The sequence below is a fragment of the Miscanthus floridulus genome, chromosome 10 (genome assembly GCF_019320115.1).
Source record: "Miscanthus floridulus cultivar M001 chromosome 10, ASM1932011v1, whole genome shotgun sequence".
NCBI lineage: Eukaryota > Viridiplantae > Streptophyta > Magnoliopsida > Poales > Poaceae > Miscanthus > Miscanthus floridulus.
In genome coordinates, this window is record NC_089589.1 from 118,202,238 (window position 1) to 118,224,815 (window position 22,578).

The window sequence follows — 22,578 nt, forward strand, 5'->3', positions numbered from 1 at the left end:
CCTTCGGGCCAAAAGAGGGAGAGAGCATTTTCTTATTTCAAAACCAATTTCAAATATAAACCAAATCGAATTTGAATATGGTTTTCGAGAATCATCCGTGTCGACAGGTACATTTCATTTACTTATGATTTTTGTCCTGTGAGCCATTTCTTTTTGAGGATGTGCCTTTATAGATCTCAGTAACTGCATTTAGATTTCATCATGTGTGATCTCTAAGCTATTTGGATTCGAATGGTTTTATAACTGAAGGAATCCTCGTTTATCTAAACATTGCATTCCGTGTGATCTGTCTTCTGTTATTTGTATTGCATTTGGTTCAGACTTTAGAGACATAGCCCCTCTCGTCTTCTTCGCCCTCTGCAGGTGGCATCTTTGGAGCAGTACAAGTGTTGGGTGGAATAATCACACAAACACCAAGTTTGAGCACAAGTGTAAAGTTGTATTCATTTTCTTGTCCTACTATACATGTCATTGGGGGTATTTATAGAGGTCCTAGTCTTCGTGTTTACATACAAATGACCATTTTACCCCTCTCTTTAATCATTACAATCCCTTTAAACCAGAGGGGCGAAGTTGTCCTTTTTGCTATTCTAGGCTTCATTCTTCAGCTTGTACTTGCCAATCTTTCTGAAGAAGCAGACTTTGCCAAATCTTGTTTTATTTTCTTTTGACTTCGCTTGTCAAGCAAAGTCAAAATCTTGTCTTCGCTTCCGACTTGTTCCAATCTTTTCTTTATTTGTAGCGAAGTTGAATCTTCTTGGGCGAAGTCAAAATATCATCTTCGCTTTTTTACTTTCCTGCAGGCAAACTTTGTCCTAGAAATTACAAATATGACTCCAAAGTTCTGGGGCTGAGTTTTATGACGAAGTCAAATCCCCAATAGCAAGCCAAATATTGCTCATCTACTAAGAATGGTCATATTTGTAGAACATTTAAATTTACTGATGCTTTCTTTTTTTAATTTGAAGATCTTTTCTACAATGGCAGGGATCTATTATTTTTGCTTTTTGCCGGCTTCCAGTTTATGCTTTGCTTTTGCTTTTGTAAAGATAACTTTTTGGTCATTTTGTACATTATGTTATGGGTAAAGAACACATTTTGATCCCTGCTGCGCTCATGCTCCTGAGGGCTTGTATTGGTATAGCTAAGCTCATGCTCTTGACTCTTGAGATGTCAGAATATGTAAGCAACTAATTAACTCTCTCTCTCTAATGAGCCATAGTTTCTCTCCTGAATTCAATAGGAAATATGCATCACATAGCTGCAGCATCAGTTAGACAAATGCACCTGCTTTGCTTCTCTAATGGTGAGTTCGCACTTTGCAGTCAAACTGCCGGACAGCAGGAATGCTTTGCTCTATGAAATGTTTAGGGTCAGAAACTATAAGTGCAAATTTATTTTATGGTATTTAGATGTAGAAATGATTATATACAAGGTTGTAACTCCAAATAAAAGGGCCATTGCAAACAGTCCATGAACGTCTCAAATTTTCATGCACATTTGATAGCCGAAGAAACAATGATTGGAATAGGTTTACTGGTAAACTCTGGTTTCTATTCGAAGTGTTCTGTAAATGGTGTAAATAATTTTAATAAGCTTGCAAAACAATTCAAGTGAACAAAATTTCTTTGCCATGTTTCAAACAAGGCTGACAGCAGAGGCCGAAAAGGAGTGATCTGAGTTTGTCCTCTTCAAAGTAGGATGCTAGCAAACAGGCTGCTGCTATTTATACCCAAAAAAAGTTGCTACTGATTACTTATATGTAATTAGACAGTTTGGACTGAAATGGTAGATTGTTTGATCTTCTGATCTTTTGTTGTTCGTTCAACACTCCATATTTTATAGATTTGGTCAAGTGCCATCCAAGTTTAAGTCAAATTTCACAAGAGACTTGAATTAAGGTTATTCAGGACTGCATGCTTGGTTCAATGATTTACAAATTGTTGATGAAGAGCTAACAACTAAAGCAACAAATTCTTGTGCAGAGCTAACCATAAAAGCAAAGAGCAAGCAGAGATAAGGGTTAAAGCAAGGAATTCCTGTGCCGAGCAAACCATTAAATTATAAGCAGCAAGGCTGTGCTTTAACAAGTTCCTATGCAGAGCTAACCGAGTTCTCCAGTGTTGAATTAGTGTTTTCCAATCCTTTGTATACCATAAGTAGTCTGTGTTATCCCTTGGTTCAGTAATAAATTGCAACAAGTTATCAAGATAATTTATTTTGGTTTAGTTAAACTTGTAATGATGATCCATTCTGCAAGTATTGTCGGGATAAATATATCTATGTTTATTCAGAATAAGCTTTGTTTACTTGTAGAATTAAGTTCACTGTACAAATACAGATACTAAATAATTTTCTGCCATCTCCAGTGTTTGGAGCTGATGCCATCGACTCCATCTCAGCCATAGCAAAGGTGATTCATTTCTTCTCATGCACTTTCTTTATTTGTAGAATTAAGTCCATTGTACAAGTGCAGATACTAAATAATTTTGTGCCAGGTCCAGAGTCTGAACCTGATACAAGTACGCCGATGACTCCATCTTGGCACCAGCAAAGGTGATTCATCTATTCTCATGCCTTGTGATTACTAGCTCGATACCTGATAATGAACGTAACACTATCTTGCAGTTGTTAAATAAAAAAGGATTTGGTTGCAATCATGAGAACGCACAGATACTTTGATTAATATATGATGTGTATATGATTAGCTTACTGGTCATAAGTGGTCTCAGTTTATCTCTTTACAAATCTCTGATTTGCATGGCAGCACCTAAGAGCAATTTAGAACTGATCTACTATATACGCTGGGTACTTGACTGCTGATGAGGATATTTTGGAATGTTAAATAGCTAGGGATACCTTTACAACCCACATCATAAATAGGTCGTGGTCTTCGAGGCCAAGCGGGCAGCCATGGAAGCTGGCAGGCCGCGCGCGTCCTTCATCCCTGTCTGACTCGTGTCTTTGTCTCCATTTTAATTGTCCATTGCTGTTGTTGTGGGAGAGAGCATGAGTTATGGGTTGAGAAAGGTAACTGCAGTGGTGTATGGGCAGTTACAACGTTGAATGTGCAGAACTGAACATTTCTTACCATGTTGCTTTCTCTGTTTTTCTTATCCGTGTCCATGAAACTTCAGACCGCCATTATTTTCTTAGTGTTGTGCCGTTTATCTCCTAGTCATCTTGCAGTCTAAATTTCCAAGTTTCAGTTTTAAATCCTTTATCCAGTTTTCAGTTTTAAACAATGTACATGCTATAATTTTATATGTGGAGCATTGGTTGCATTTTTGCAAAGATTTTGATGGAAAAAAATATGGATTACTAATGACTGATCTCTTTGTCATGCTATTGACAGGTACTATTTTTGCAGGTATGATGTTACTATTCATGAAAATATTAGCATGTTCATCTAAGCAAAGAGGAGGAACCAGCTAGGTACCCTTTTTAGAGAACTTCCATGCACATTCTTCGGTGCTCAAGCTCTTTGCATTTTCAATTTGCATTGCTGTAATTTGTGTTACTTTTGGCATTTGACTTCGGACAAGTTGGTCGAAGGGTAGCGTGTCATTGTCAGGTCAGCTCATCTTACTTTGCAATATATTTCTAATTATAATTAGCTACTGAATACCAAAGAATGAGGATGCATGGACAACTTTTCTTTTAATTATTTGTATAAAATATACTTTGTCATCCAATCACAAAAACTTGTTATTGGATTGTTTGGAGCTATATTAACTGGCACAGAACTGCTAAGTTCATTTAACAGAGTATAGTATTTATTGTATTAAAAATGTTTGGACACATCACTCATAAAACATCACTCTTCAAGTATAAGTTGATTGTACTTTTAATCAGTGAGACCATATAACTAATCTTGGGTGTTGGCTTCCTCCTTCCAGTTTCCATTCTTTCTATTTGCTTCTATTAGCAATATACCAACAATACTATAAATGCATAGCTTGATGATTACAAACCATCAATCAGAATTTTAGCCATGCACAAAATTCAATTTGTAATATTATCGGTTTTTGTAACAATACAACACGTTCATGCTCAAATTTTTAGGGAATTATTTGTTCCCGTTGCAACGCATAGAAAAGTCTATACAATAGAGTTGGTGAACCTATGATGCCGCGCTCTCCGTGACTTTGTTAATTTCATGAAGTTTGTTTTTTGGATTAAATGTCACTTTAACGTTGGTATTTAATTTCACAGTATTGTTATCTTATCCTGCGATCCGTGTGTTTTTAGTACAAAAGTTTAGTTGTCCTGTAGCAACGTACGAGCACGCTACCTAATAAATATAAAGAGTGATGGCTGGTTGACAACACACAATCGAACCTATCAATATACATCTACTTTTATCTTTTATTATCATGTCTTCCATTCTACTATTGCTTCTCGTTCTTCGTTGTCGACAATGATCTTTGCTTCAATGACGGCGAAGCCCTAGAGCAGTCAGGCTAGCTACGGCAGCCCATAGCCGTCGCGCGCCCTAATGGGGTACCTCTTGGCCATGTGGGGTTTTGGGTCTCAAGAGACCTCGCCGGCATATCTTGCGTATTGCGTTCCCGGCGAGACTCCTCCGGCGACGTGTCCTGCGTATCGCGCTCATCACCGGGGGCACACGGTGACGTGTTCGTGTGCGAACACAAATCACAAGCCTCTGTAACGTAAATGGAAAGCCACCAGCGGAGGCAAGTTGCTGTCTAGTGCTAGAGTTCCCACAGCTGCAAGCTGTACCACAGAACCCGATGGTGCCAGCGCCGCGGCGGCGGCAGACGGTGACAGCTTGGTCAACAGCGACGTTGACAACAAGCAATGTGCCGCTGCAGGAGGCTGTGTTCCCACGGCCCGCCGGCGGCAGCATTGCTGCATGCCGCGCACCCCGCGTGCAGCGGGCCAGCGGCAGCCTGGAGTTGAGATGCTGCCGGCACTGCTGTCGTCCTAAGCATAGCGCTGCATCGCACATGACGCCCTATGTCAGCCGCCGTAGATCCATCTGCCACCAAGACACTAGCTATTCTTGGGGATGAAGATGAACAGGGCAGTAGAGCTTTCCACCACCGTCCGTGCGGGTGTAGCGTGCTTGAGGATAGCACTGAGGTGGGGGGAAGGGGAGGTGGAGGAGTGTCATCTACATTAGGGGGGCGCCACGATGCGGCGCTATGGCTGAGAGCCACGACGAAGACGATGGTCTACGCAAGGGTGACAGGCAGTGCCGGTCCTAAGTTTTCGAGGGCCCTTTAGCAAGCTCGTCGCGAGGGCCCCTCTAAACTATATATAAATTTTATAATACATATAAGCGCTAATTTTTCATTCAAAGCGAAAACATATCTAGTGATATATTTTTAATTTAACATGTTTGATAATTATCGAGGAACAATATAGATTAAAACTAATATGATTACCTTAAGAAAGAATAGAACTCCATAATATACATTCCTTCTCATAAAAAGATAGTTCTTCGGGCATCTCTTGATGCAAAATCATCAAGGTATTGAGATCAATAGTGTCCAAGATATCCCTCTCGATGGTGCACATAGCCAATCCATTTAATCTTTCTTGTGACATAGTTGATCTCAAAGAGTTCTTCAACAACTTCAATTTTGAAAAACTTCTTTCCGCCGAAGCTACAGTCACGGGTACAGTTAAGAGGATTCGATAGGCAACTGAAACATTTGGATAGCAGTCTGCAGCTATAACAAACTCCAGAATCTCAAGCGCTGACATCAAAGAATCTGGCAAAGTCACTTGTAGCACCTTTAATTCTGAAAAAAAATCATTGATCTCAACATCGGATGAGTTATCCAGAGAAAATGTTTCCACAAAATTCTTGCAGTGCAGCCAAAGATCAGCTTCATCCAAAGATTTCAAATTTTTTGAGTTGAACAAGAACCCAAAAACACTATTCCCATGTTGCTTGAGTCTAAGACTAAGATGTTTCCAATCCCTCAATCCATCATGTGCTAGCAAACTTTTGCTCTGACTTGATTTGAACAATTTGCAGCAAAAATAAAAAACTTTGTCCACATGTTTAGAGTAAACCAACCATTTTCTATCAACCACCTCACCATTGCTTAACTTTCTGGAGTAGTAAGCATATGAAAAATGTCTATTAAGAGCATCTGCAGGGAACTCAAGATTCAATTCTCTCACCGGCCCCTTTTCAATCAATATATCTCTACCCTTATTATCAAGATTTCTCCAAGTTCTAGGATCAAAGACATCATGAATAGAAGCTTCTTGCACATCATGAATAGAAGCTTCAGGTTGAGAGGAAGGCTATAAATTTTTATTTTCTGTAGCATCATCAATGTCATCAACTTGTTCACTTAAATTATCATTAACTTGTTGCTGTTGATGTCTTTGTTCTTCAATATCAAGTGCATCTACAGGATTATCATCAGGCACAACACTGCTTGAAGCTGAAAAAAACTTATGTATAGCACCTTTTTGAGATTCAATAAGTTGATCTTCTACTCTTTTTTGTTTTCTTTTCTGAGACCCCGACAAATGTTTCTTAGGTAACATTTTAAGTTTCTAACATCTGAATTAGAAGAAAAACACGACTGTACGAGTACCGAGTAATAAAAGTCCGAAGTAATTAATTTAGATTAAAAAATGGTTGAAAAAAAACCTAGATCGTCGCACTGGTCGGCGTGTCGGCATCGCAGGCAATACTGGTCACAGCCTTGCAGGAGAAGGTCACAACCTCGCACTCGCCGACTCGCGGCACGGTAATCGACGACTCGGCGAGACGGATCACGGACGGCGGCGCAGATCCTGGGCGACAGGGCGAGCGTTCGCGACGCGTACAAGCTAAAGGCAACCGCTAAAGCCTCCTGGCCTGCGGTAATGAGTGGGTGTCCTGTCAGGTTGTATACGTCAATACGTGGGGCTCCTGCGCTGCCGTCCTACCCTCCTGGGCTGACCGCTAAAGGGCCTGGCGCTGGCGGCCTGCGGTGACTCTGTCCGCATGTATAGTGTATACGTGGGGTCCTAGGCGGCCCCCCCTTCCGTGGGCCCTAGGCCGTCACACCCTGTGCACCCTTCTAGGGCCGGCACTGGTGACAGGGGGTATCAAATTTGTATGGTGCGGTATCTGATTACACGGGATCCGATTGCGGTGGAGGTGAAAACAAACACGATTTAAATTCATTATAGGTTGGTTGTGTGGGCCTGTCGGTCGCAAGGAGTGCCCGTGGATATCAACACTTTTCTGCACCTGCACAGTATGCATTATCAGGGCAGAAAGGGTACCACCGACGACGAGGAGCTCACTTACCATTCGCCTGCTATACCTTGCGCTATAAGAGTGGCGCTGTTTTTCCAGTTCAGACCCAGAGGAACAAGTGGACAGAGTAGTGGCACAGGCACTGGTTCTATTACGAGATGAAATAGCAAACCACAAGGCGGGGGGTTTGAGTGAGGATCACACCAGTGTTGTTGGAGAGCTGGCCCCCTTTTGGTACGGTACTAGCTGAGCCCAGAGTTACTCAGACTTCTCGTAGCATGGAAGAAGCAGTGCGATGGTTGTCGCAGTACCAATGCGCACGGGACCTGTCTGAAGAGTTTGTTTGCGCGTCGAAGGTTGTTCTGGCATGTCCCGTGAAGGTGATGCGGGTGGAGAAGGTCTGTATTTCAATCTTGGATAGCTCGTCGAACAGTAGGGAGGTCAACATTGAGTCTAGGGCACCTCCCCGCGAGGCGAGCCCAGTGGACCTTCGGCCTCGCCCAACGAGTACTTCTGGGAGCAAGCGTTCCTCGGACAACTCGAGCAGTGCATCAAGCTCGTCGAGTAGGGGGAGTGTCCCAGGAGTCTAGTGGAGGTAGCGCGGCTGGTGTTGTTGGAGATGCTTGAATGTGAATCTAGCCCTTTAGTGGGTTTTGGTGGATTGAGTGACAAAACAATTAAAGTTCTAACAAATTTGATAAGTGTTGAAGAGAAATTGAGTATATTGCATGCACTTGAGAGTTGTCTATGATTAGTGTTGCACCCTCCTTGATAGTAGACATACTTATACTTAAGATCAAGAGAATACAACTATTTCAACCACTTGAGTCTTCAATGTCTTCATATGCTAGCTATTTCTTCTCAATATCTCTTCATAAGGGGTCCAATCATTTTTATCTCATTTCTTTGAGCATGTGACTTGAACTATTTCAACACATATGAGTTCAATTTATGGCTTCAAATCACTTTCACTAATGATTTGATCAGAAACACAATATGACTTCTCATAGCTAGCATGATTCGTACTTCGACTCAATGCAAGTACTCTCTTCACCTTAGCCACAATACCTCGTTTGCCAAGTCGTCGCTTGCCCTTCACCTTCGCTTAGTTGATCAAAGCCCTTTCCTTGCTATCTTCACCTTATTGAGCCATCAAGTCACATCATATCTTGAACCAATATTAAAAATCATTTCTTCAATATTGTAATCCTTGCTTGAATATCTTCTTGATATGAATGTTGGGCAATCAAGCTTTAGTTTGATTCAAGTAAGGAAAATGGACCCTATGGGCCATTAAGTTTGGATTTTGGTGTTTGATGAACATGACCATTTGGACTAATATTGTTTGCTAGCATATGTGATACATTTCAGTAGGATACAAAGCGGACTTGGACCAAGGCAGAGTTATGAACTGGATGATCAACACCTCAAGCAAGATAATTGAAGCCCTTGTTGAAGACCTAAAATTGGAGCGAGGATTCCAAGATGTAAAGATGAAAAAACCCGGAACAAAAAGATGTAAAGTAGAAGGTGTAGGCAAGAAGACGGGTTGCTGCTAATCCTCACGGTTGCACCAGCCAGAAGGGCAGTCGGACTGCCAGGACCGGCCTAGTCTGGTGTTGGTAGGCTTTATAGCCAACGGACACTACCGGACAGAGCATCTTTGTCGAGGGCCTGAGGATTTGTCGAGGGAAAATGCTCGGGCACTCGGCAAAGAGTATTTGTCGAGGGCCTGACCCTCGGCAACGAACAACCCTCGGCAAAGACTCTTTGCCAAGTGCCAGACGCTCGGCACAGACAAGCACACGGCAACAATAATTATTTGCCGAGGGCTAAGCCCTCGGCAAAGGGCCGGCCCTCGACAACACCGCCTGCCACGACATCCATCCCCTACCGTCAATCTTTGCCGAGGGCATCACCGTTAGGCCCTCGGCAAAGACTTTTTAACCGTTTTTGAAATTTTTCTTTTAAAAAATTCTTTGCCGAGTGCCCCTGGACTAGCACTCGGCAAAGACAGTCTTTGCCGAGTGCCAAGCTGGCACTCGGCAAATTTTCAATTTTTTTTTGTTTTTTTTACCCTAAATTTTTTGTTGGGCCCGCCTACATTTACAACTTGATGTTCAAATTTGGTGTTTTTTCTAGTTTTTTTGTTATATTTGGTTGATTAATTTGATTATGTTGAATTTTTATATATAATTCAAATTTGAACTGCAAGTGCATGGAATATTGTAATCTAGTGCTTCAAAAAATATTATTCATGGTATTTGGTGTATGTTGAGTCTCTATCCACGAACTCGCATCAAATTTCGCGCATCTTCTTCACGTAACATGACGAGCCACTTGCGGGAAAAGTGTTTTAAAATTATATAAAGTCCATACGAAGTCCAAAAATCACGAAACTTGTCGAGGTGTCATGTTATCGCATGTGTAGGCTGTGGTAAAAAATTGAGAATGTTTCGAGCAAGTTGCGACGTCAGATGCATATGGGTTTTATGCATCTGATGTCGCAACTTGCTCGAAACATTCTCAATTTTTTACCATAGCCTACACATGCGATAACATGACACCTTGACAAGTTTCGTGATTTTTGGACTTCGTATGGACTTTATATAATTTTAACACACTTTTTCAGCAAGTGGCTCGTCATGTTTCGTGAAGAAGATGCGCGAAATTTGATGCGAGTTCGTGGATAGAGACTCAACATATACCAAATATCATGAATACCATTTTTTGAATGACCAAATTCCGTTATTTCATGTACATGCAGTTCAAATTTGAAATAGTCGGAAAAATTCAACGAAACAAAACTAATTAAGGAAATAAAGTAAAAAAACTAAAAATTGTCCCAAATTTTTAAATGGAGGTTTAATTACTGTAGGAAGGCCCCAGAAAAAAAATGGGGCGAAAAAACAAAAAAACAATTAATTTGCCAAGTGCCAACCTTGGCACTCGGCAAAGAATTTTTTTAAAAAAATAAAAAAACCTTTGCCGAGTGCCGCTGGGCCAGGCACTCGGCAAATCCTTTAACCTAAAGGCCCAGAATGGGCCGGCCCAACCCCACCCCCTCCTCACTCGTCTCCCACCCGCCCCCGCGTCGCCGCACCGCTGCCGTCCCCGCGCCCCCGTCCCGCGCCCCTGCCCCGGCGGCCACGCGCCCGCGCCCCAGCGGACCCGCGCCCCCGCCCCGGCGGACCCGCGCCCACGCCCTAGAGGACCCGCGCACGCGCCCCGGCGTCCCCGCGCCCGCGCCCCGCGCCCCGGGTCCCCGGCCGTCGCCCCGAGCTCGCCGGTGCCCCGGGCTCCGAGCTCCCCGGGGACAGCGACCTGGCCGGCCCCGAGCTCCCCCGCCGGCCCCGAGCTCCACCGGCCCCGCCGTGCCCTGCGGCCGGCCAGCAGAGGGAGAAGGAGAGGAGCAAGAGGAAGAAAGTGAAGGGGGAGGAGGAAGAGGAAGAAGGAGAAGGGGGAGGAGGAAGAAGAGGAAGGTGCTGACCCGACCGCCCATCGATCCTCACATCGTTCCAACCGCCCGTTGATCCTCGCGCTGCAGCGGTCATCCCCGCCGTCGTCGCTGGCCCTCGCTCTTGTCGTTCTTGCCGCCAAGGTAAGCCCTACCCTTGTAGTGTTAGTAGTAGTAGTAGTTAGTAGTGTTAGTAGTAGTTAGTTGTAGTGTTAGTTGTAGTAGTTAGTAGTGTTAGTTGTAGGGTTAGTAATGTTAGTTGTAGGGTTAGTAGTAGTAGTAGTTAGTAAATAGTAGTAGTTAGTAAGTAGTAGTGGTTGTTAGTAGTAGTTAGTAGTGTTAGTTGTAGGCTTAGTAGTAGTAGTAGTTAGTGAATAGTAGTAGTTAGTAAGTAGTAGTGGTTAGTAGTAGTAGTTGTTAATAGTTAAGTAGTTCTTAGTATTAGTACTGTTAGTAGTTAAGTAGTTGTTAGTAGTAGTGTTAGTAGTAGTTGTAGGGTTAGTAGTAATTGTTGTTGTACTACTTCAATACTTTCATTTGCATGGAAAGAGAACTAAAGTACATGGCTCCTCTTGATATATTGGTGGTTGTTGGCCTTCGTGCCCATGTTTGGTATATATGTGGTTGTTGGCCTTTGTGCCATGTTTTTTGCAGGTTTTGGGAACCACCCCGTGCAAGGGAGGTGCTGCCGAAATTTTGAGTCGACACTAACCATTTTTGCCCTTTTTTGCAGGAGGACCTGTGGGAGGGACTCGGCGAGCCCGATCGTCTTTGTCCGCGCTACGGGTCTTCCTGCACCGCGTCGACTCGCCACTGCACCTACTCTCCACCGCCCCGCTACCCTGACCTCACCGGCACCCTAGGTATAACCCCTCTATCCGTATGTGGTCTTTGGTCGCGTAACCTAGTTAGGTGTCTCCCGTCCGAAAGAGATATGGTTGGAGGTATACAGATCTTTGTATATCTGCGACCGTATCTGTTTCGGATTGTCCACGTTTTTTGGACAGCCCACAGATGCGTAGATGGGTTAGTTTCCATGGTCCGCTCCGGTCCGAGATGGTGTTTCAGCATCACCCCCTGTTGTTCTCTGGATACACACTCTGCCTTGCAGGACGTGCATCAGGAGAACAGCGGGGAGGTGCTGCCGAAATTCTGTCTCGGATAGGGAGCGGAGCATGGAAACTAACCTCATCTACGCATCCGCGGGTGGGATTAGGACCTATCCTCACCTATTAGAGAGTAGGAACACCGCGTAGATGCAATTGATGGTTACATTACTATGTGCTGTATATGTGGAAGGATGGAAGACCGTCAGTGGATGTACACGGGCCGGAGAAGCAGGAGTGACTTTGACATTGAGTGGGTGAATGGGACAGATGCTTTCTTGGAACATGCATGGAGCTCGGGTGTAGCTAAAGGACATTCTAAACTTTGGTGTCCCTGTAGAAAATGTGACAACAACAGAAGGGTAGACAAGGTGACCATGCATAAACATCTTGTGTACAATGGTTATACGGCTGGCTACCACCGGTGGACCCACCATGGTGAAGCAGATCGTATAAGAGCGGAGGTGGTGAGACCACGCCTCGAGGCTTTTGATGATGATGCCGGAGTAGCAGACATGCTAGATGACACTCACCAAGCTCACTTCCCAGAAGGACGTGAGAAGGAGGAGATGGAGGAAGCTACTAAGGCCTTCTACGAAATGTTGGACTCGGCACAGAAACCCCTTCATGAGAGTACAACGGTTTCTCAGCTGGATGCCATTGGACGTGTTATGGGGTTGAAGGCCGAGTTAAATCTGAGTCGCGAAGGCTTTGATAAGATGTTGGCCGTGTTTGGCAGCATGCTACCGGAGAAGCACATTCTACCGAAGAACTTGCATGAGTCACAGAAACTACTTCGTATGCTTAAGATGCCATATGACAAGATACATGTTTGTCCGAAGGGGTGCGTCATATTTAGGAAAGATCACAAGGATGCAAAGTACTGTCCGAAGTGTAAATCCTCAAGGTACCTGAAGGTAGACTCTGGAGATGGCCAGAAGGGGCAGCTTACGATCCCCGCGAAAGTCCTACGACACCTTCCGTTTGTGCCGAGGATCCAACGGCTTTTCATGATCGAGGAATCCGCGAAACAGATGACATGGCATAAAGACAGTGATGACGACACCTATGATCCTAATCATGAAGATTATTCCTAATACATGTAATACTACGTTTGTTTTAGTTTGTGTTTTCTTTATTTATTTTAAATCTATTTCTAATATATATACTAATAAGTCTTGTTCACTCTCTGTGATTGCAGGTGATGGCGAGCAGCCGTCCACGACATGAGACGGCCTCCCTTTACGGGAAACCATGCCCTCCCATTTCAGATGAGGGGTCAGGGTTAGGGGTAGCATCCACAGGAGGTCAGAGGAGGAGGACTAGGGTCAGCAGGAGGCAGCGGACTCCTTCCCCGCCACCTTCAGACAAGGTGATGGAGGAGCACGTGATGGCCACGCCCGAGGACGAGGTCGAGGATGAGGACGTCCGACAGACCAAGGACGAGGCGGCCGAGGACAAGGCCGTTGAGGGCGAGGCCGCTGAGGGCGACAGTTCCGCTACCCCGACTGTCTACCGGCGAGGTCCCGTGAGCCTCCCTCAGCCTCTGCTTCCTCGCAACCAGGCACTGATTCGCCCTATGGCAAAGAGGTAAGTAACTATAGATGTTATCACAACTACTTCATATGATAATGTTGGAAATCAAAAGAGGAACTGATAAATTTTCTTAATCACTTGTGCAGGGCCTGGTTGGTTTTGTCGGGTACTCCTGCATGCTCCCCCGCGAGCATCCTTGGTGTTTTGTGCAGGAAATGGTACCCCGGCCTTGTGAACGTGTCCGAGGACGTGCGGGAGCCGGCCTACACGTGGGACAGGTACCAGTTGGCCCCTGACGACAGGTACCGCAACAAGCAGGAGCGGGTACTGGCAGAGTTTTGGGTAAGTCTCTCTCGCACAACATTTTCATTGGGCAAGTCTTTTATTGAAATAATGAATGGATACATCGGTTTTGTATGCAGAGGTATTTCAAGCCGGAAGAAGGACTTGTGGCCCGAGCGGATCAGGCGGCTGCCGCTGCCTGTAGGAAGTACGTCACCGACATGCACCACGAAGCGCGCGTGCAGGCCCACAGAGACTACTACGCCGTGGTGTTGAAGCAGTCCATCAGCAAGCCTGATGCAAGACAGGTGGAGCTATCCCGGGCCCAGTACCTTAAGGTAGACGAAAAACATTAATAATGATTCGTTTTGAGATTAAGTCGGTTTAATTTTATCTTTTTCTATGTCAAAAAATCGATGACTTGTAGGTGATTCCCTGGTGCTGCCGATCCCACTCCGTGTGCTGGGAGATGATCGTGGACAGGTGGTTGTCCAACGACTTCGCTGAGAACCACGCAAGGCAGCAGGACCAGCGTCTGCTGAGGCGAGGTGCTACTCACCATCAAGGTAGCCGCAGCCTCCCCGCCTACAAACAAGCATATGTAAGTGATTTCTTTTATCTTATTTGACGCTGAGTTCTGCCTTATTTCTCACCATCTTGCCGTCTTACTCGCAGGAGGCTACACACCCGGGCGTGGAGGTCTCGGAGTTCTCTGCGTGGGCTATGTCCCACATGGGCAGGGCGTCTTCCTCTGTCTCCTTCGACCCGTCTGCCCCACGCGAGGTGTACTCCAACCCTACCGTGCACACTAAGGTCCAAGAGTACACCTCAAAGGTGAGGGAGGTCCATGGGGAAGATTATGATGTGCGCACTGAGCCCATTGATGCTAGGAGGAGGCAAGAAGCATGGGCGGCTGTGGACTGCAGACGGCGCCATCGACTCCACCACTGTTCCCTCTCTCGACATGCTCTGAGCACGGAGCACGAGCTCCAGCCAGCCCATACGCCCACGGCCTACTCCGTCACTGCAGTGGGTCGACGCTCTTGAGGTACGTCCTGTTTTACTCGTCGTACGTTCATCTTTGCACACCTAAGTTACATTTGCATTACTGAAACATTGAAGTTTGTATTGCAGGCCGAGCTGTAGGCCCAGAAGCTCGTGGTCGAGGCTAAGAGCGCGCAGCTACAGGCCCAGAGGGAAGCGTTCGTGGCCCAGGAGAGGAGGATGCAAGAAATGAAGGCCTTCATGCGGAGTGTCCAGCAAGGGAGTGTACCTTTGCCGTTGGCAGCTCCTCCACCGCCTACTCCTATAGCCACTCCTGTAAGTATGAAAGTTCACTCTTACTAGATGCTTCCTTGACATACAACCATGGTTGACATACAAACTTACTAGATGCTTGACATAGAAACTTACTAGATGCTTGACATAGAAACTTACTACATGCTTGCACTAGCTATGACATACAACCATGCTTGACATTCTCAATTTACTAGATGCTTGACATAGAAATTTACTAGATGCTTGCACTAGCTATGACATACACCAATGCTTCACATAGAAACTTACTAGATGAATCTCACACATGCAACCTCTTATCCTTTTTGCAGTTTCCGTCGACGGGTTCGAATAACCCCACTCATGCGTCACCGAATGATGGAGCCTTTGCTTTATCATCGTGTCATAGGCCGCTTTTTTGAGGAGTTGTGCTTCGTCATGTGCTTGGACTTGAGCTTCACTTGTGGTTGTGACTTGTGCTTGGACTTGATGGACCGTGGTTGTGAATTTGTGACTTGTGGTTGTGATATTTGACTTGTGGTTGCGATATGTTGTTATTTGAGTTGTGGTTGTGATATAATGTGTGAAAATGGTTTCGTTGTGATATATATGTGATTATTGTGATGTTTGTGATATATATGTGACATGTGATATATATTTGAATTGTTTGTGTCAGTGGAATGCAAAAAACAAAAAAAAATTGCAATTTCGGTTGATTTGCCGAGTGCAATGGTCATGGCACTCGGCAAAGCTGTGAAACTTTGCCGAGTGCCAGGACATTGCACTCGGGAAAGATTTTTTTTTTAAAAAGCAAAAAATCTTTGGCGAGTGCCTAGCTGGGGAGGCACTCGGCAAAGAGCTTTTTAAAAAAATAAAAAATGTCTTTGCCGAGTGCCTTGCCGCCGCGGCACTCGGCAAAGAGTTTTTGAAAAAAAATAAAAAATGTCTTTGCTGAGTGCCCTAACTGTCGGCACTCGGCAAAGGCGCCGTCAACGGAGCAGCGCCGTTGACGGCTGCTTTTCTTTGCCGTGTGTCACCGTTGGCCCTCGGAAAAGGCTTTGCCGAGTGTCCGACAAATGGCTCTCGGCAAAGAGCCTCTTTGCCGTTAAATTTTTTTCCGAGGGCTCTTTGCCGAGGGCGGCGCTCGGCAAAGCCTTTGCCGAGGGCTTTTGGGCCTTTGCCGAGTGCCCTGGACCCTCGGCAAAGAGGCCGCCTCCAGTAGTGGGATCAAGCGGCAATGGCTTTTGGGCCTCGGGCCCACAAGCCAGTCCCTCATGGTGGGACCGCCAGTTACCACGGTCGGTCCGCTAGGAGGCCTTGCGCATGGGAACCGGCTAGGACTTCAAATGGGCATAGCGCATTGTCCATTGCTTGAGGCGTAAAGAATGCGCACATTGGTTATATGGTACCTATCACCGATCAATCGCTTTAGGCATTTGTTCTCAAACCCAAGGGACTCAGCTAATGCACTGGTGGGCTTTGGATGACTGAAAGAAAAATGATGGAGTGCTACGTTACCCATCCAATGCAAAACAGTAGAAGGACTTGGATGCAAAACAGTGAAAGCTTTTATATTTATATTTTTGCCAACGAGCCTCTAGTCCATCTAGTTAGAGCTCCTCAGCGGCAATCCACAGGTCCTGGGTTCGACTCCCTGTGGGAGCGAATTTCAAGTTGTGGCTAAAAAAATCCCCTCGGTTCTCATAGGGCAACGATGCCCTTGTGTCAGGGTAGGGCAGGGGTTTAGGGGTTTTCTCAACCTGTGTGAGAAGGTCTTCTTCTATCACAACAATGCTCGGTGGTCGTCTTATCCCTGCAGGTCGAGTTTTTTTTTATTTATATTTTCAAAAGATTCAAACTATTTGTCCATTTTCAACTTATTATTATTGCAACCAGAAGTGCGGGTCTCGTTTACCATGCAGAAAGTAATAATCTTATGGAATATGTTCCTCTTTATCAAAATTAAAGCGTCAGAAATTGCTGTACAAAAAAAGTATAGGGCTCAAGAATCTCTTAAAGAAAAGGTAATTAAAGACGTGGGCCTTCGATGATTACCGCACGCAAGGAACAAGCAAAAGTTACGTTAATGAGGAGACACAACATGTGATTTCTGCTCTTGCTTGTTTACTTAGCTGTTTGAAGATACACTCAATCTTACTATTATTAATTAGAGCCTCCATATTAATTATGATGGACAATCTACATAATCCCTTAAATTATATTTGCATCTAAATCACCATTTCTGACATGATTAAGAAAACTAAAATATCCACTCAAATCTGCTTCTAAATTATATATTATATACAAGAAATGTTTAAATCACATATACTTCTACACTGACCTGCTTCTAATAATAGCAAATATTAAAAATTGACTTAAGTAAACATGCTTTTATGAACAATAAATATATACGTTATGTTTCAGCAATCATGAAAAATATTTTCTTTTAATATATAGGTTAGAAAATGAATAGAGAGAGTGCAAAAAATGATAAGTTATTATTTATTAGTTGTAGGTATTAAACACCCATTTCTAATGTTTATGCCGCCTTTATTTATGGTGCTGAGATTATACTAGGCCATGTATAGTATGAGCACCCGTTGATGGCTGTTGGTGCCTAAGAATCACCATTTATATCGTGTGTCAGTAACTAATGCTAACGTATACCCGCCCGCACCTTGAAAACTAATTAAAAATTAAAATATTTTACACATATATATAGACAAGGCAAGCGCTTGTTGTCGTTTGCATGCTGACGCACGCCTTGGGGTTTATTGTAGCCAGCACGAGAAAGGGCAGAGCTCGAGCCAGAGGCCGGCGCGCGAGAGAGAACATCATCACCGCAAGCCAAGCATGGGTCTCTCCCATGCTGTGCATTGGTGGCAGGAGTGGCAGATGCGAGTTCTGGTACTCGGCAGCCTCTTCGTCTACATCAGTCTCTACTTCGCGTATTCGGTGCGCATGTCTCCTAAGCTGCGCAAGCTGAGGTTCCTGGTGTGGTCGGCGTACGTAGGCGGGGATGCCCTGGCGATCTACGCCCTGGCTACACTCTTCAACCGCCAGCGGCAGCGGTCGGCTTGCGGCCAGGGTGGCGGCAGCAGCGACCTGGAGGTGCTCTGGGCGCCAGTCCTCCTCATCCACCTCGGCGGGCAGACGACATTGAGCGCCTACAGCTTGGAGGACAACGAGCTGTGGAAGCGGCACGCCATGACCCTCGTCTCCCAGGTCAGATATCAATCTTTGATCTACATACAAGTCGCTAGCTCTATTGTAGAACGAAAATGACGAATCATATCGTTTTCCTAGGAAACGAACGACTTTAGCTTTTGTCCAATGGGCGGCCGACAGTCTTAAAATAAGGCTGGCGACTTCCAAGACCCGTGATTATATGCAGAGTGTGTTCGATTGCAGTGGTGGATCATTATACTGCTTAGTTTTTATACGATCTTATGAAATCTATTTCCCGTTAAAACAATTGATTTTAGTTTGGAATTGAATTAATGATTTCAGGCGGAAGAAATGGCGACGACTAGTGGAATTCTTTGGGTGTGTTTGGTTGCTATTCTGTATATCTTGCATCAGGGGCCGCATGGTATCCTTAGTTTTGAAAAGAAGTGTTTGTGTGGGTGTAGCTACTGTTTCACCCGGTGGATTTAACACTACATCCAGGAATTTAAACCCATGGAACTAAGGCACATGCATGTAAGGATTAACAAAAGTGCCTCTACCTTAGGTTTTATGCGAGACGTGCCTCTACCAACCTTAGTAGCGTAGGGTTCTGAACATGCCATTGCAAATTGTTATTTTCTGTTCAATTTTATGTAAAAGCTGGGGGCCCGGCAAACATGAGGTTCAACTAATTAAAATGCACAAGTGCTGTAATTTAGTTTTCTATCCTAAAATTTATTGTGGATTGTCGACGTTCAAAATGGACGCAATGCTCTCCGTCGAGTTTGACATGCCATAATGTTGCTAATTAATGTAACACTGCTGCCAAATAAGCGGGCATACAACTTTATAGTACAATGAAATATTTTTCTCTTAACACATATTTTGATTATTGCTCAAACAGGCTTGAAATTCTACAAACCAAATTGTGTTCTCTAGGTGTTATTATTGTATAATTCATCACATTAATTCAGAACATGAATAATTTCTTTAATTTCCCAGGTGGCGGTCGCTCTGTACGTCTTCTGCAACTGGTGGGCGGGCGAGAGGCAGCTGCTAAATGCGGCGGTCCTGCTCTTCGTCGTTGGCATCATCAAGTTCAGCTACAAGCCATGGTCCCTCAAGCGAGCTAGCTTCAACAACATGCTGGCCTCCGCAGCTTTGCTGATGGAAAGAAGGGTGGAGAAGGAAGGACGGATTGGTTGGTGCTGGAGATGGTGCACGACCTATTTTATGGATATTATCAGTCCAGATAAAATGGACGAGTTTTTTTCCCTTACAAAAAGAGATCCCCAAGAGCCGTCATCAGCAGCAGCAGGAGCAGAAGGAGAATTAGGGGTAGATCACATTGAAAAAGACGAAGAATCAGATTGGAGAAACGTGGAAGTCGGACGAGATGTGACTTCTCTTGGAGAATTCGTAAGAAGCGCAAGGTGGCACCATGACAGGGCCGAGAAGAGTGAAAAAATCACGGAGCGATTTGTTTTCACACCTGTCAGTTTCCTATACAAGATGTTTGTGAACGTGCCTCGTCCGTATTCCGATCGGCTCCAAGAGTTGAAGTTCTTCCTCCTGTTCAGCCACTCGGACTCATACAAGCTGCTTCAGGAGTGCATCTACAGCACATTCCTGATCCTCTACACCAAACGGCGGGTAACCCTAACTCTGCTCGGCGCATGCCTGCAGCTGTCGCTCCCGTTCCTGACCCTAACGTCAGTGGTGCTTTTCGCCAGGAGCCACAAGGGTGGCTACGACGTGAATGACGTCTGGGTCACATACATGCTCTTCTGCTTCACTGCTATGCATGAGTTCTTCCCCTTTGTGCCTTTCTATCGCATGTTCCGTGCCAATTGGCATGAAATGGTTTCCCAGGGCAGCCTCATGTCATTCTGTGCCTGCCAGGAGGCCACTGGGAGGTTCATATGGCCCTACCACTTACGGGAGTACGTCATTAAGCATTGGCATGTCAAGCAGGAGCCTGCAGCCAGAGACATCACTGACCGTGTGCGCAAGCACGTCAAGGATGGGTGGAACAGCTACATCTATGGCCCTATCTCTTACAGGGGATTCAACAATCTCAGAGGACAGTGGACACTCAACAAGTACAAACACAAGATGGACACTACTTGCCATGTGAGTGATCTGGCCTCAAGCTTAATGGCGCCATTCGACGAAAGTGTCCTCATGTGGCATGTGGCCACGGATCTATGCTACTGCGAGGATAAACCTATGTTAACAGCAGCAGCAGCAGCAGCAGCAGGAGATGAAGGCTCATGCGCCATCAAGACTCGGCAGCACAACGCTTATCTCTCGAGGAAGATATCCAAGTACATGGCCTACCTGCTCTTCATCCATCCTGAGATGCTGGTGCCCGGTGCCAGGTCGGGTCTCTTCAACATAGCCAGCGACCACATCGCAGCCATCTTGGAGAAAAGTGACAGCAAAGGTGGTGTCCCCGTGACTAAGGCGCAAGGTATTGCTCAGCGTGTCATCGAGGATATATTACCACCGTCGAAGCAAGGTGACAGCAAGTTCAGCCATCTGCTGATTCATGCGAAGAAGATCGCTGAGGCACTGAGGGCCCTCGGGGCAGATGACAGGTGGCAAGTGATAGATGGTGTGTGGGTTGAGATGCTCTGCTTCTCCGCGGCCCGTTGCTCAGGTTACCTGCACGCCAGAAGCCTGGGAGATGGTGGGGAGTTCCTCAACTATGTCTGGCTGCTTTGGTCAGCCATGGGTCTGGAGACATTGGCTGACAAGATCATCATGACAGAGCCTCCGGGGGATGAAGAAAGAAGAAAAGAACAGGAGGAAGAAGAAGAAGCAATCAGAGAAAAGGAACGAAAAGAGAGTGCTGCTCGTGCATCAGCCAGGCCAGAAATTTACATCGACCACATAATAACCGAGGAGATTTCTTCGTAATCGACCAAAGTCTGAGAGCTGTTGCAGTAGTATTGCTGGATTGCTTCGTCTGTTTGAAACTTCGTGCTTGTTTTCGCATTTCTTTCTCAGCTGTGTGCCGATTGATTTCATACCTTTAGTTCCTTCATTCATCTTTTCAGGACATGTGTGCTTAGCTTGATTTGCTTGTTCGATGTAACAACTATTATTTTATGACGTGCTCGTGCTGAACTTTGTCAAACGTCAATTATCTTGTGTGCAATCTTCATCGTGAATCATACTGGCATCGTTTAGGGGCTGACTGCTGAGCAGTGTTTTTACTGTTGGACTGGTGGCTCGATGTTCTCAATGATGATTGAAGAACACAGCAGGATACTAACAACAGCAGAAAACCAAGCTCAACGCCGAAACACTCCAAAACCCAAAAACGGAGCTCTCAACTTCAATCACAATGAAGCAAGAGTTGACTCAAAATCCTCTAAGCCAACTGGTGACATGAGGACTGGAAAAAGTTCCTGGGCACTGCTGGACGCCCGCAGAACAAGCGGAAGCAAGAGCAAATCAAGGAAACACATCGGAACCACCAGAAGTCAATTATCAGCTCCCAGACTGCGGAACTTCAGCGCTTGAACACGGAAGTTTAGTGCGCGAACGTGGAACTTCCTTGTTCCGGCACGGAAGTTGCCACAGAACTCCCGTGCAGCCTGTTTTCAGCAGCATGAGCCAACAAAGAAAAAGCCAAAACTCCATCAAACGAACTCCGATTGAGCTCAAAATTTGTGGAGATATTCCTAAGGAAGTTTAGAAACTATCCCCAAAAGATCAAGGCAACTCCATAATTCGAGACTCTCCTGGACCGGATAGGGGTTTTCTTAACTTTTCTCAAAAGCCGGCCAAATCACGCTCGTGAGGAATCTAACCAAACGAGTTGGTAGACATGTTCCTCTAAGGTCCTTGCACATTTCTAGCCACCCCAATCAATCTCAAATCTCTGGAAAAATGAAATCACCCAAAATGTAAGAGAAGGGGCTTCGGTAGAGGAAAAACCAAACGAAACAAGAACTCAACAAGAACTCGGATCTTGAGCCACGAATTTCAGAGGTCAGCTTGCTTTATTTCTAGCACCAACAAGATCTGGTTCTTACAGAGGTCAGGTTACCCCTTTCACCACACTACCCCTTTCACCAACACTCTGGAAGAGGATAATCAACAATATGTGGGTGGCCTATGGATGCCTGTTAATAGATGTCCCGGTAGTGATAATACGCTACCACAACCGGGTCAAAGCATGAATCGATAGTGATATCCATGAGTGTCACTGCCGGGTTGACGCTTGATCTGGCAATTATGTGGTAAGTATTGCTGTTGGTTTAAAATATAACATATCAGTGATATCTTGTGTGTCACTGCTAGTTTAAAACATAACTAGACAGTGACATCTTGAGTGTTACTGGCGGTTTAATACATCATCTGGCAGTAAAATTTAAGATATCACTATCGGATTATGCTTTAAACTGGCAGTGACACTTATGATATCATTGTCGGATCAATGCCATACCTGACCGTGAGTTCCTATGGGAATGAGCCAATCCCTCTTCTTGTTCATGTGAGAATGA

The 22,578-nt window shown here is 45.1% G+C and overlaps 1 protein-coding gene across 1 annotated transcript; it reads left to right on the forward strand.

Moving 5' to 3' along the window:
- The first annotated feature begins 17,746 nt into the window (after nt 1-17,746).
- On the forward strand, nt 17,747-21,067 carry LOC136489403 (uncharacterized). Its single transcript, XM_066486050.1, has 2 exons — nt 17,747-18,118; nt 19,064-21,067. The coding sequence occupies exons 1-2, from the start codon at nt 17,747-17,749 to the stop codon at nt 20,981-20,983; spliced, it is 2,292 nt and encodes a 763-aa protein (XP_066342147.1). The 3' UTR covers nt 20,984-21,067.
- The last annotated feature ends 1,511 nt before the right edge of the window (nt 21,068-22,578 follow it).

What these genes read in the sequence shown, in the direction of transcription:
- LOC136489403 (XM_066486050.1), top strand. Translation starts at nt 17,747, where the DNA reads ATGGGTCTCTCCCATGCTGTGCATTGGTGGCAGGAGTGGCAGATGCGA. An exon ending in CCATGACCCTCGTCTCCCAG is followed by an intron (nt 18,119 to 19,063) that starts GTCAGATATCAA and finishes TTAATTTCCCAG; the next exon opens with GTGGCGGTCGCTCTGTACGT.